Source organism: Primulina tabacum, chromosome 12 (assembly GCF_025594145.1).
Source record: "Primulina tabacum isolate GXHZ01 chromosome 12, ASM2559414v2, whole genome shotgun sequence".
Classification (NCBI taxonomy): Eukaryota; Viridiplantae; Streptophyta; class Magnoliopsida; order Lamiales; family Gesneriaceae; genus Primulina; species Primulina tabacum.
In genome coordinates this window covers 36,372,867-36,387,084 of record NC_134561.1, presented here as the reverse complement: position 1 = coordinate 36,387,084, position 14,218 = coordinate 36,372,867, and the positions used below count along the sequence as shown (strand labels likewise).

General features: G+C 33.3%; 2 protein-coding genes across 4 annotated transcripts; one reads left to right on the top strand and one right to left on the bottom strand.

Annotated features, from left to right (window-relative positions):
- Positions 1 to 1,659: 1,659 nt before the first annotated feature.
- On the top strand, positions 1,660 to 3,876 carry LOC142521114 (uncharacterized). 3 transcript variants are annotated; one of them, XM_075624310.1, is made up of 5 exons: positions 1,660 to 1,760; positions 2,162 to 2,306; positions 2,403 to 2,471; positions 3,000 to 3,106; positions 3,237 to 3,876. In XM_075624310.1, exons 2-5 carry the CDS (start codon positions 2,171 to 2,173, stop codon positions 3,699 to 3,701), a joined length of 777 nt encoding a protein of 258 aa, XP_075480425.1. In that variant the 5' UTR covers positions 1,660 to 1,760; positions 2,162 to 2,170; the 3' UTR covers positions 3,702 to 3,876. The 3 variants fall into 3 exon arrangements, with proteins under 3 accessions (XP_075480425.1, XP_075480423.1, XP_075480424.1); XM_075624308.1 differs by having other exon boundaries at positions 1,678 to 1,760; positions 2,131 to 2,306; XM_075624309.1 differs by having other exon boundaries at positions 1,695 to 1,760; positions 2,148 to 2,306.
- A 386-nt stretch (positions 3,877 to 4,262) lies between these two features.
- Positions 4,263 to 12,301, bottom strand: LOC142520740 (ATP synthase subunit gamma, mitochondrial). Its single transcript, XM_075623848.1, has 9 exons — positions 12,045 to 12,301; positions 8,499 to 8,542; positions 8,226 to 8,378; positions 7,223 to 7,336; positions 7,011 to 7,138; positions 6,154 to 6,276; positions 5,944 to 6,063; positions 5,629 to 5,750; positions 4,263 to 4,689 (listed from the first exon to the last, which is right to left on the bottom strand). Exons 1-9 carry the CDS (start codon positions 12,140 to 12,142, stop codon positions 4,620 to 4,622), a joined length of 972 nt encoding a protein of 323 aa, XP_075479963.1. The 5' UTR covers positions 12,143 to 12,301; the 3' UTR covers positions 4,263 to 4,619.
- Positions 12,302 to 14,218: the final 1,917 nt, after the last annotated feature.

Below are 14,218 nucleotides of genomic sequence, written 5' to 3'. Positions count from 1 at the left end.
TAAAAATTCGTAAGACCATCTCACAGAACACTTGTTATTTAATAAAACACTACGACAGAGATGTGCAATCATAGATTATTTATTTCAGGATACAAAATGTATACGAGGTGAAGGCAAATTATCCACATATATATATTATCCATGATTTGTTTTAAAATATGTACAAGTAAATAATTTTTAAACAATAATTTGGAAAAAAAAATCAGAAAATTAGTATGAATGCCATTTTTATAAAAATATATTTGATTTAATGTTTTAGAAACAATTAATTTCGAATATTTGTGTAAAAATATTTTTGATATTAGATAAATTTTCTATTTTTAATCATATTATATAATTTGTGGTACACAGAGGACATTTGCATAAAACAAGAGCCACGACATCACAAGAGGACTTTCTGTGCAACTACGAATTAATAATATTTCCAAGTATTTGACACATTTTTTTTTAAATAAATTAATAAATAATGAACATTTTTTAAATATTATATATAAACTTGTTTGTTTTTCTATACAAATTAAAAATTTAATTTGGAAAAACAAAATTTACAAACAAACTTATTTCTCGAACTTTATTTAAATCATTCAAATAAGACAAAAACTTGTGTGAGACGGTCTCACAGGTCGTATTTTGTGAGACGGATCTCTTATTTGGATCATCTGTGAAAAATATTACTTTTTATGCTAAGAGTATTATTTTTTTATTGTGGATATCGATAAGATTGACATGTCTCACAAATAAAGATTCGTGAGACCGTCACACAAGAGACCCGATCTTCAAAAAATAGTTGCATGTTTTAAAATACTTAGTTAATAGACATATATTAGTAGAAAAAAATATTCTTTAATATAAAAAACTTGATTATATATTTGAAAAATAAAATTTATTTTTTTAATGACTGACAGAATAATTAATAATATTTTTGACTCTCTATCTTCAAACTATTTGACTTGTGGACCAATAATGTTAGGGACAAATCAAATGTTTTGGAGGAAACGTTGTTGGACCAATTCTTGGGATAATAATATTTTTTTTTTAGGGATAATAATTTATTGAGCATTAAATTATCTTCATTAAATTTTTTTTAAAAAAATTGATAAAATCATACGATTCTAGAAAAATTATGTTAAATATGGCTTTTTTTAGTCAAATAATTTTTTAAATCAAATAAATTCTTTAAATATATATTTTTTTGAAAAAAAGAGCTTTAAATTGATTTTAATTGAAATTATCCAAAAATGGGAATTTCTTTACTTTTATAGTGATTTTAACACGTCGATTGATACAATTATAAATTTTAAATCATATAATTTACTTGGATAGAAAAAATACAAAAAAAAAAATCTTAAATAAAAATGTATATAAAAACCTGAAAATTTTATTTTATTAAGTAAAATATATCTATTTCCATTAATTTTTAATGTTCAAAATATTAAATTTTATTCTTCTTTTTCATTTAAAGACATTACAAAATGGAAAAAAAAAAAACTCAAACACAAAAATAAATAAAGGAAAAAAAATTGCAATTTTATTATGATTCACATAATTTTTTTATGTATTAATTAAATTATATTAAATTTTGAGATATGGTCCATCGTTGGATCTCTTGAGCTGAAACCAACGGTGTGGATCCATTCTCACCGTTTCATCATATTTCCCATTTTGTCTAACCCCATAAACCCTTTGACTCTGCCATTTCCTCTCTCTAGGGTTTTTCACTCACTTGCTAAACCAGTAGCGGCACGAAGAAGGAAAATAAGGTACAAATTTTTAATCTTTTTTCCTATTTACTCTAACCCTTGCAGCAGCAGCAGCAGCAGTGATCTTGCGTGGATGCAATCTAGTTATTTTTCCGATTACTAATGTTCTTGGGCCTTGGTTTTTGTCGATTTTCATTTTTCTTGATTTTTTTTGTGATTTGTATTTGATTTTTCTAGTATCTTTGTGTTTTATACATGTTTTGATTGTTTTTTTTAAAGATTGTTTTGATTAGTTTTGTATCTGGTGAAGATGTTGCATTTCTTGAATTGTCATGGCTGAACTGAGAACATCCTGTTTATGGTCTTCCTAAACACAATGTTCTTTGTTTTTTTTCCTGGCGATCTGTGTTTAATTATATTTCCTTGTTAGATTCCTTGTCATCTAAGGAGTATAATTATAGGCTGGAGCAATGGATTTCTTGAGAAAAGCTGGGAATATGTTGGGGAAAACTCTGAGTTCGCGTATCAATCAGGAAATCACATCTTCCAGACCTTCCATCTTTCAAGCTATTAGATGCATGGCAACTTCGAAGCTCTTTATCGGAGGTGCGATAACATTTTGGTTTGAGGTCCACCTCCGTCAGCTAGGCTAGATTCGTCTTTTCAAGTTTGTATCACACACTTTGTGTTTTTGTTCTGCAGGACTCTCGTACAGCACTGATGACATGAGTCTGACAGAGACTTTCAGCAAGTATGGAGAAGTTGCTGAAGGTACTGTATTCCTAAATTGTATTATGCCTTCACTTTTTGTGAATTTAAATCGTTGCACTTCGAGTGTTTGATGAAGTGAACCAAGCTTGTATCCAAATTGTATCGTTGTAACTTTCTGTTTCTGCATACAGCTTTGTTGATTCTATTTTATGGATGAACAGATGGTAAATAGTCACTCAGCTAGCAAGCATCATGTTGAAGATTTAAATCTTATAACATGCTTCTTTAAAATATTAAAAAGAGATATCCTAGACCCCAATTGCGTAGGTGCTAGCCTAAATCATGGCCATGATTATGATCGTGTTCCACGCTCAAAATATGTGGAGAGGACTAGATTTTTGGATAAGATACTTGTTTCTTGGGCTGCATCCTTGACTTAATGTTTGACCAACTTGTATGGCATTTTATACCTTCTAAGTAATCATATCAGGGAATGAACTCGTTTATTTTTCATGCTTGTTTTTATAAACTCAATCATTTATACTTTGTTTGGAAGCGATGCACCGGTGATAACTGTATTTCTTGCAGCTAGAGTAATTGTGGATCGTGATACTGGTAAATCAAGAGGATTTGGCTTTGTTACTTACGCAACCGTTGATGATGCATCTGCTGCTATCCAAGCCCTGGACCAACAGGTGCTATCATTGTGCACTTCTGTTTCCTCATATTAATTCATTTTCCTCAAGTTGCTCTGGAGAATTATTGTGTTTTTGTCAAACATATTTCATTTACATATAATTGGCATCCATTTTGGCATCACTTTAGGAACTCCATGGTCGTAGGATAAGAGTGGATTATGCAAATGACAGGGCACGTGGTGGTGGTGGTGGCTACGGTGGTGGTTACGGTGGTGGGGGCTATGGTGGGGGCTATAATAACAATGATGGTTATGGGGGGAATTATGGTGGTGGAAATTATGGACGTGGGAGCGGTGGTTATGGTGGCGGTGGGGATCTTAATTCAGGGATCGACAAGTACGATGGTGGGAATATGAGCTATGGGGGTGATGGTGGGAACTTAGGTGCTACTGGAGGCGCTGGGGTCAGTAGTGATACTGGTGGTAGCCATTTTGCGAGCTCTGGACAGGAAAGTTTTGGTGACACTTTCGGTACTGAACAAAGCAATCAGTTTGGACGCAGTGATGACGGTTTCGGCCAAGATGAGCCATTGGAAGGAAACTACAGAGACGATGATGACACTCCTGCGAACTATGCTGATCGAAGGGGCTGAGGAAGGCTTGAGGTTATTTTCTTAGGTGGAGAAGTCTTGGAAGATGCAATGAAACTCATTTTATGAACTAAATCAATTGTTGTCTTTCTAAATCATACTTTTTTGTTCAAGTGTCTGAATCTACTTTGACTAATGTGTTTTAAATGTTTGTATGACATTTTCGTCAGTTGTGTAATACCAGAAATTATCATCAAATCAGAAAATGTCTATTTTTTTAAAGCTAAAAAGTAATGTCACATAATTTTTTAACAAATGAAAATAATTACAATCATTATATTGAGAAATATAAAAAATGTGAGATGTGCCGTTGTTTTTTTGTTTCTATTTCTTGGAAATATTTTTCATCCTCAAAGATTTTCCAGCTATGTTTCTAAACCTAAACCCTCCCCCACCCCGAAAGGCATGATCGAATTTTACCTCACGGCCATCATCGCTCCCACTTTGCAATCAAAATAATCTTACCAAAGTATTGTATACCAATGTATAATTTAATATTCCTAAAAAATCGTATAATTTAGTCAGACACTGTTATATATCAAAAACAAATCAAACACATCGAAGTTTGGAAATGTTCAAATCAAACTCCCACTTTGCAATCAAACTAATCCCCGTACATAAACAAATCCTTGTTGAAAATCTTTCTCATACCAGTAAAACACAGGCCACGAACACATTGTGCAGGGCCAGAAACAGACATTTTGGTAGCATAGAGAAAGGGAAAGCATGAAAAACAACCGCCGACGACACAAATTTGTTTCCCGTATTACAACGTCAACCACGGAGAATGTTGTTATTATTAAAACCAAAAAATAAGTTCCAAACAGCGGGTGTGTTGCTGAAGAGTATGAAAATAAAATAACATTCGAATTACTTTTATTTCGACAGTCATCTGATGAGGAGGCAGAAGACATTGTGGGATTAACCCTCCAGTGCTGATGCTCCAGAAATAATCTCTGTCAGCTCAGTAGTGATAGATGCTTGACGAGTCCTGAGAGTGAACATAAATACCGAGTTAAGAATGTAAGAAAATAACGATTTGAAGTTAATGTCTTGTAATTTGTTACAAAATAAATTGTATGTATAAGCTTTTTCAGCATCCTAGGTAAAGCCGACTATGGTTCTCTTCAAACAGTATTTCAAAACTGGAACCATTTCCAATTACCTACAACTTGGTTGAGGATAAGAAAAACAAGAAACCAAAACTGCAATTGAAACTATACAATCATCTCGAGAATCCAAATTCATATGGATCACTTAGTTCAATGCAAACTACTTGATTTATATTAATTATTTACAAACCACTTTATTTATTTATTTATTTTCATAGTTGAAAATAAAATAATTATATTATCTTGTAATATAATTATTTATCAAATAGTAAGATGACCTTCCGAGAGGCGACGGTACTTATTTTTCCCTAAAATAAAGAAATAAACTTCAGTTTGAATCATAATTGAACCGGAACCGAACATGTCTAAGGGTTCAATTCTAATTCCACCATCCATAGAGCCTCAAAAGTAGGTCTTGAAACCATGGCTAGATCTAATTCTGAATCATCCTACATTTAGGGATCATTATCACTTTACAACTTTAATCTCAAAGTTTGAAATGATAGCTTTCTAGTCAGCTAATCCCCCGGCCCCTCTCTTGTATTAAACTTTACAATTTCCATGTCCTTGTATTTCCGGCAGGTTCCCAAACATATTAAAACATTTAATCCTAATCTATCTTCAGTCAATTTGACCCCAAACTTTTATCCCATATACTCATTTCTGATTCGGTCAATTTTGGTGAACTTGACAATATTTAGTAAGATTGTCCAAAAACTCAACAATGACGTAGAAGTACATGGATATGCAGATCATAGAAAGAAAATGCATCTGCGTGCACAAAAAAATGGTCTACGTCGGTAAGAAATTGGAGAAACCTGTTATAAGTAAGAGTGAGACGATCAAGCATCTCTCCTGCATTTCGGCTAGAGCTATCCATAGCAGACATTCTAGCACCTTGCTCACTGCAAGCATTCTCTAATAGCGCATTGAACATAACCTGACAAAATCATTAACCATCTTTATAATGCAAATCATACGAATAATTGATCCTAAACCTAGACATACCAGTCGAAGTTAACACTGGCGATATTGAATTATTGATTAGAAAGGTAGACCTACACAAGAAACCTAAGCACACCAGTCGAAGTTAACACTGGAGATATGAACTATTGATGGAAAGGTAAACCTACACAAGAAAACTGGAATTCGGAAAGATTCTGAAGCACTTCTGACTTTGTTTCGCCACCTTCAATCTCATAAGAATCCAATTCCCCAAGTTTTCCCCCAGCTTCAGCTTCTCTCTCCACAACCTATAAGAACTTCGTATTACAATAACATTCATTGCTTATGACACACAGAGATGGCATCATGCCAATATATGAAGCTGAAGCGATGCTGACCTCGGGAGATAATACAGTTGCAGTTGTTGGCAGAAAGGATAGAACTGAATGGAACTTATTGAAAACAATTCTCAAAGCATCGTACTCAACATTCTTCAGGATATCGTCTGCAAGCACAGCAACCTGCAATCGATAGAACTTACAAAATCAGAAGTAATAACAGATTTCAGGAAGAAAATTGCTCCTTTTAATGCATTTACATTTTCTGTAACAATCACAGATCAACAAGGTTGTTCCTACTATCTAAAATATCTGCTGGATTATGAAGAGATACTGAAAATCAAGATCTAAGAAAACCAGGTTAGCAAAATCAAAATGCATACAGACATCCAAAAATCAATAGAAATATGACTGAGCTAATCCAGATAACTGCCTAAAGAGCATTAAAATGTTTCAAACAACAAAAAAATTATCAGTATTGCATTGAATAAAACTAGCAACAATAATTACTTAATTATAATGGCCCGTAAACTATCAGAGATGGCACATCTGCCATAAGTAAAAATTCTCTCACACATCTATAGAATGTGAAGGTGTACTTTTGAATTTAGGCAACAAAATACTCGAGATCTGTTCATATCATGTAATAATAGTTTGAACGACTGGATTTAACCAAACATAAATCAAAGTGGATTTGGTGGAGTTCAGATAGCAGTCATGACAAGATATTATTGACTACATCAATACAGAGTTTTTCTAAGCTAATGAAAGCAAGGAACAAGAGTAGCTGAATTCAAAATAAGGTAAGTGAGCTAGAAAAACTCTACAAGGAGGCTTATTTTTTGACTAATTTGAAAGCCTCAATTACAAAGAACAATCACTGAAACTGTACTGATAGAAAAGGCCAGAAATACTACCTGAGTATAGTTCAGTGGATTTTTCTGCAACTCAGTTATTGATAGCTCAATATCTTTCTTTGAATCACGCACAAGTTGGGCCTTAGCCTTTTCTCCCAAAATAACATATTTACTTTCCTTTTCAGGACCTGTGGTCCAAATATCAAGACGCTAATGATCCATATGCCCACTAATGCTAAGGGGGAAGGAAACATGAAAACATTCTTACGTGCCTGAATTTATCTTATAAAGGCCCCTGCTTATTTTGACAGAGGTAGAATTGATTCCACCACAAAGACCTCTGTCAGAAGATATTGTCACAATAACATTCTTCTTGACATCAACATCTGATGATTGAAACACATGGACAGTAAGTACTAAAACAGTATTAGTCTTGGCAGAATAAAGAACATTATTTATAATACCACCCAACACAGTAGTCAAAGAAAAAGCTAATCGTATAAACGTAAATGGACAATGCAATGCCCAACCCTCTGTTGTGGAACAAGAACAAAACCATAATAGAGATACAGAAGGGATTAAGCATTATTTTGATTTGCTTCAATTTAGAGTCAGTAGGAAACTGTAATATTTTGGGAAAGTACCAGCATCCCCACCCAACGAAACAACCACCCCTCCATCCACTAAAAGTAATAACACAGAATGCGAGACACGGAGATTAATTCAATTTGATATTCCTGGGTTGCATTTCCATTTATATATTACAAACATTACAATAACAAATTTGACGATTAAAGGACTGAAAAATTGTGTACTATGCTGCCCGCAGTCAAAAGCTCCCTTTTTATTCAATATAAGAGATGTGCAATACCAAAAAATCTGAATATGAATTGAAAGGTACGGTATAATTAACAAGGGAATGAAAAACTGTCTGCAATCAAAGTTCAGAAAAATAATTCACAAGCTGAACTTGCTTTCATGGCCAATGTAAAGAAATATTCATCTCATACAACTTCATATCTATATCACCACTAAACTCTACGTTTATCATAAATCCACTACAGAGTTCGAATTCAGATACAACTCCAAAGTTAAATAATCATGTCGCACCAGCAAAAAGACAATTCATGTTATGAATGGCATCATGTTATGAATGGCATACTTCCAGCAGACAGTAAATGTTGCCACGAATAAAAAAAGATTTAACAGAAAATCAACAGAAACAACACACAAAACACTTGGTAAATTTGAGATATAAAATTATTTTGTATTTACTTGGAGTGTCACCAAGCAAAGCAGTGAATGGCTGCCATAGGCCGCGTGACTTTTCAGCTCTCGTTTGAACAGATCGGAGCTTTGAAGCTGCAACCATCTTCATTGCCTTGGTGATTTTTTGAATATTTTTAACACTCTTCATTCGGTTGCGAACTGCAATATTTACATAATCACAAAAACATTTCATCTAAAGTTTTCGAAGATTAACAAACAGAATGGTTCAAATTTGAGGTAAAATGATGAACAAAATAAGCATTAAATGCAAGAACATACCAATTTGAGTTGAAACTGAACGAACCCCCAAAACAGCCTGCTCCCTGTTAACATATACTGATTGATTTAGATGCAAAGAAATTTAAGTATAACTAAATTATGTAAAAATCATACTTCATATGTTTTTTCGAGTTTTTTTTTTTGGAGTGCTCATTTGCAAGGAGACAGCCTAAAAGCATTGTTTTTCTAATTACCTTCTCAACTTATATTTTATTGCTCTTCAGCTTGATTATTACAACTATTTAAATACACAATTTGAGTGTAGCAAGAAAATATCATGCAAAAACTATAATCACAAAAACTACTTTAGTAATTCCTAATTTTATTTTTAAAAAATAAAATTAATTTATACACTAGGTTTGTAAGGAAAACTTACAGTTAATTAAATTAAAATTTCTAGAATGATATTAGTAATAATAAATAAAATTTGCACCATTAAAGATATTTTAGAAATTACATGATTAATATATAAAGATCTGAAAGTAAGAGAAAGAATAATCCACCCAACTATCATTTTTATCTATTGCTTGTTATTTGAGGTGGGATGGGGGTCATTTTGGTTTCATACATTTGTAGTGCCATGCTAATTTTTATTTGCCTCTCCATAATTTTTTGTAATAAACATTGTTGTGCCTAGACAGGGGTTGGCACAAGTCCACATCATTCATATAAAAAAGAAAAGAAAAGAAAGGACATGAGTCGTGTATTAGACCAACACCTCTCACTACAACATTATACAAAAACTTGGCACATTACAGCGAAAGGAAGACCAATTCTGTCAAATTTAAAACAGATTGAATGTTTAATAGAGGAATTTCGTAGCAAAAGTTACTGAAATTTTCCTCCATGAATGCCAATTAGCCAATTCATTGGCTATGCACAGGTGTAACCGTGTAACACTAATGGTCATAAAAAAATACATACAAAAGCCATTGTTCCAGTCTAAAAGGCTTGCACTTGAACACATAATTTTTGCAGCACATGAAACAGCAAGGCAAGCGCAAAACATTGAAAAGAAGAGAAAATTGTGTTTCATGTGCTGCAAAAATATGTGTTCAAGTGCAAGCTTTAATTGTGTTTCATGTACTGCAAAAATATGTGTCACTGTCACATGAAGTATAATTATTTCCATGAAACAGCAAGGCAAACTCAACTTGATTGTGAGCTCCAAGAATTTGAGACTCAAAAGTCTATACATGAAACACCAAAGGGTGATCCACGTAGCATTGAAAATTGCTTAGAGGTTCTACGTAATTTGCCTAGTATGGTGGTTGTAGTGAGCAATTCTTCATAGTTACTAGAGTTTTGGGTAAAACGCAAAATAGACAAACAGTATCGGATTGAAGGACGCGAAACTGCAGCTTGGTTGGGCATCTACTTTCACTAAAGATGATTTGAATCGCTATTGACATGAGTTCTGTTTTACGCAAATTATTTGAATTTTTCAACTTGATTTTTCTTTATTGAGGAGTTACTTATTTCATAAATCTTTACATTTTTTCATGTAAGAATCTAAAACATTTATTGTTTATAGTTATATGTCCTATCTTTATCTTTATTTATATATTTTCATAGAATGTCTGAGAGTTCAGATTCAAATGTATTGGATGACTCTGATGCGTCAAGTTATTCAGATCGTTCTGTTGATTCTATTAGAAATACACGTCTCTGACAAAAGAATGGTTTTGTTATCATTGTGTGATGTTACTAATTATGTTTTGAAATATATAAGAAGAATGTATGACATCGTGGCTATCAGGGTATCAATGGGTGACGTAGATATTGAATGGCAATGAGACACGATGTTTTGAAATGTTTGGAATGAGGAAACATGTGTTTTATAAATTATGAGATGATCTACTAAAAAATATAGCTTACAGCCAACAAGAGGAGTTGGTATCTATGAAAAGGTTGAGTTATTTTTGTAGATGATGGGTCAACCAGCTTCAGTTAGAAATGTTCAAGAGCGTTTTTAACACACATGGGAAACTGTTTCAAGACAATTTCACAGCGTTTTAAAATCCATATGGAAGTTGTCGAGAGATATCATCAAACCAGTCGATCCTAAATTTACACATGCCCGTAGCCATATTAAGAATGATAAAAGATATTGGCCTTATTTCAAAGATTGTACAAGGGCTATTGATGGTACATATATATGCATTCGTGTTCCTCCTAGCAAGCAAATAAATTTCATTGGAAGAAAAAGGTTTACTTCAACAAATGTTATGGTTGTACGCGACTTCGACATGTGCTTCACTTTTTTATGGACTGGTTGTGAAGGTTCTGCTCATGATTATAAATTTTTTAAAGAGGCCATGAGTAGCGAAAAATGACATTTTCCACTCCGACCTGAAGGTTTGATACTAATATATCTTACGCTTTTAAATTGTTTAAATCAATATTTATACCTTAACTCCTATTTTTTGCAGGTAAGTATTATTTCGTTGATGTTGGTTATCCTACTTTCAAATTATTTATGGGGACGTATAAAGATACTAGATATCATTTGCCTCAATTTCAATTGACTCCAAAGTTCAGATCAAAGTATTTAATTATTTTCATTCAAGTTTAAGGACGGTTGAAAGAACATTTGGACTGTGCAAGGCACAATGAAAGATATTAAAAAATATGCTGACATTTTCTCTGTACACTCAATTCAAAATTATAGTAGCGTGTTTTGCTTTGCATAATTTCATAAGACGGTATGATGCGACTGGAGATATTCTTGAACAACTGGAAAATATTGATGATTTGCAAGAAATCGAACAAGATGGTGAAAATGATTATATCTATGATAGAGGTACGAGATGACATGAGCCAACACAAGACAACAATAGACAAATGAAAGAAGTGAGAGATGATATAAATAACTTATAGCCAATGGAATGTGAGAATTAACAATTTTTTTTTTTGTTTTTTAGATTTTCAATGTGAGGATATTGTTATGATTTATAAATTTAATGCTTTATTTAAATTATTTATATTTATAGATTACATCAATAGAAGTATAATAGAAAAATATATATCAATTCATGAATTAAAAATCATGTCAATGATATGCATCCAAACACATTTTCTGACTGATAAAAGTGCTTTTTATCTATTTATTCAAACAGAAAAATAGCACAAAAAAACTAATAAGACCAAACAGGCTCTTTAGATCATACTTTCTTGATATGGTCTAAATTTTGGTAATATCAAGAATAAGCTATCGATGGTCCTTATTTACTGGTTCAATTGACTGACAAGCATAACTGGAACATCAAATCACAATGCTAAATAATTTTCTGCTTTTCCCAAATGGCTAAAAATTGCATAAACCTTCGAGAAAGCAGATCGAATAAAAGGGAAAGGGCCAATATTCGAAAGAAATGTAACAATGAAACAAGAAATCAAAAATTTCCATTTATTTCGATTAGATGAATAGCAAGTTCCACGCGTAGACCACAGAATCCATTGAAATACAAATAAGCAAAACGCCACGAAGGAATTCATATACATAAAACACTAAAAAACTACAATGCATTTAAATACATAACATACATGGTCTCGTATTCAGAAGGAGCGATAGAAGAGCGGAGAGGAGAGATAAGAGGAACGGCGACACGCCTCCCCTCGCGTCTAAGCGCAGCCATAGCCATTGCTACTTAGTTTCGATCCGATCGAGTAAATTCCCTCCTGATGATTCGATCAAAGAAGGTGAGCTTTTAGGGTTTTCTGTATTGCTCAGAAATGGTGGTGATTCAAATCGGTGTGCGATGGGACTGTCGAGTGGAGGAATTTTATTCAGACTCATACGACGTCGTTGGATCTGTGACAAATACGGCGTCGTTTTGAGCCGTATAAACTCTTCCGAAGGGCCCCTAAAAGATGATATTTTGCATCGTGGTGCTTAGCTTTTGGTTAAAGTTCATTGTGGTCCCATTATTATTTTTTAATAACAGATCAAAATCATATATTACAAATATTAAAATATTATTAAAAATATGGGTTATTCCATTTTAAAAAATTTAAAACCGTAACCGAACTAACCAATTTGATCATTTTTACTGAAAATTAGAACCTATTTGGCAATTTGCCGAAGTATCCGAATCAAGTTTACGAATTAGATCGATTGATTAATTCAATTTAACCAAAATTTTCATAATCCTAGATGTGTCAATATATATATATATATATATATATATATATATATATGGATTTTAAAAAGTTCAAAACCGTAACCGAACTAACCAGTTTGATTGATTTTTCTGAAAATTAGAACCTATTTGTCGAAATATTCGAATCAAGTTTACGAATTGGATCGATTGATTAATTCAATTTAACCGAAATTTTCATAATCCTAGTCGTGTCAAGTCTTGTAAGGCTCGAGATTTATTAGTCTTCATTGATGTGATATTCGAAAGATATGAGTATGCATGACATGTAATGAGAAGCACTAAATGAGATTATGAAGTGTTGCATAAAGTCTAGACCGCACCCGCGCCTAGAGAAGCACCGCACCCGCGGTGCATGGACAGAAAGTTAACCATTTTTACAGTAGGGTCACCGCACCCGCGGTCCAAGAAGGAGTGCACCTGCGGTTGATGGACAGAGAGTTGGAAAGTATTTACTGAAATGACACCGCACCCGCGGTGCTAGACAGACCGCACCCGCGGTTCTGCTACAGTGAGGTCAGCGCACCCGCGTTACAGGACTGAGCGCACCCGCGATCGAAGCTTTCGGAAAAGTTGATGTATATCCTTACACTGAGCGCACCCGCGGTTACTGAATGAGCGCACCCGCGGTGCGACGTGCAGCTTGAAAAATAAGCCACGTTTCCTGGTGTTACATGTAGTATATATATAGATATACAATCAATTCATTCTTCACAATTCAGAGAGGAATCAAGAAAAGGCTCCGAGGAAGGATTCCAATTTGTGATTGAAGATTTTGGAGATCCATCCGTCCGATTGTGAATCCGACTTCAGTACTGTGTTCCTATCAACGCAGGCTATAACTGGACGTAATTTTTGTTACGTTTAGACACGATTTGAAGTTATGATATTGTCAGAATTGAATATGAATCAGATATGATGTTTCTGCTACAGTAGACATTGTATAATTGAAGTCAGATTAAATAATAGATTGGTTATGCAATTGTTATGATTTTCGAAAGATATTTATTGAGATTTGAAATCATAGTAGTGTTGTTACTGATTTTGAATATACCGATATTGAAATTATGAGTTGTACTGGTATTGATTATGAATTCTGGTACTATATTTGTGATGTTGAGATTGACGGGATTATCGAGATTTCATTGTTATGCCGTTGAAACATCAGTTGATTTAGATTGATCAGATTCAGTAATGATCTCAATTGTATCGTGATATCATTGATATGAATTAGATTGTACCTTGTTCAGATATGGATCAGATTATATACTGATTTGAGTATTGATCAGAACAGGTCTTGAATTGAGTTATATACTGATATGGTATTTATATGATCGTCATTATCAGATTTGGATATGGACAGATTGGAATACAAGACTTCGCGTCATCAGACCGAGAAGAGAAATGTATAAATGGATGTCAATTGGGAGATCGACTTGAGTTAGATTTAACTCGAGTTTCCCTAAACCACATACTTGTATGGTATTGTTTTTATACATTTGTGTTTTAATGAGTATGTTTATTCTATTGAATTAGAAGTAGAAAGCAGAGAGCTATTAA

Excerpts from the sequence above, each read along its gene's own strand:
- LOC142521114 (XM_075624310.1), top strand. The coding sequence starts at position 2,171 with ATGGATTTCTTGAGAAAAGCTGGGAATATGTTGGGGAAAACTCTGAGT. Across the intron at positions 2,472-2,999 it reads GTATGGAGAAGTTGCTGAAG|CTAGAGTAATTGTGGATCGT; the intron begins GTACTGTATTCC and ends TATTTCTTGCAG. Across the intron at positions 3,107-3,236 it reads TCCAAGCCCTGGACCAACAG|GAACTCCATGGTCGTAGGAT; the intron begins GTGCTATCATTG and ends GCATCACTTTAG.
- LOC142520740 (XM_075623848.1), bottom strand. The coding sequence starts at position 12,142 with ATGGCTATGGCTGCGCTTAGACGCGAGGGGAGGCGTGTCGCCGTTCCT. Across the intron at positions 7,139-7,222 it reads CCTTTATAAGATAAATTCAG|GTCCTGAAAAGGAAAGTAAA; the intron begins GCACGTAAGAAT and ends TTTGGACCACAG. Across the intron at positions 6,064-6,153 it reads CAACTGTATTATCTCCCGAG|GTTGTGGAGAGAGAAGCTGA; the intron begins GTCAGCATCGCT and ends AAGTTCTTATAG.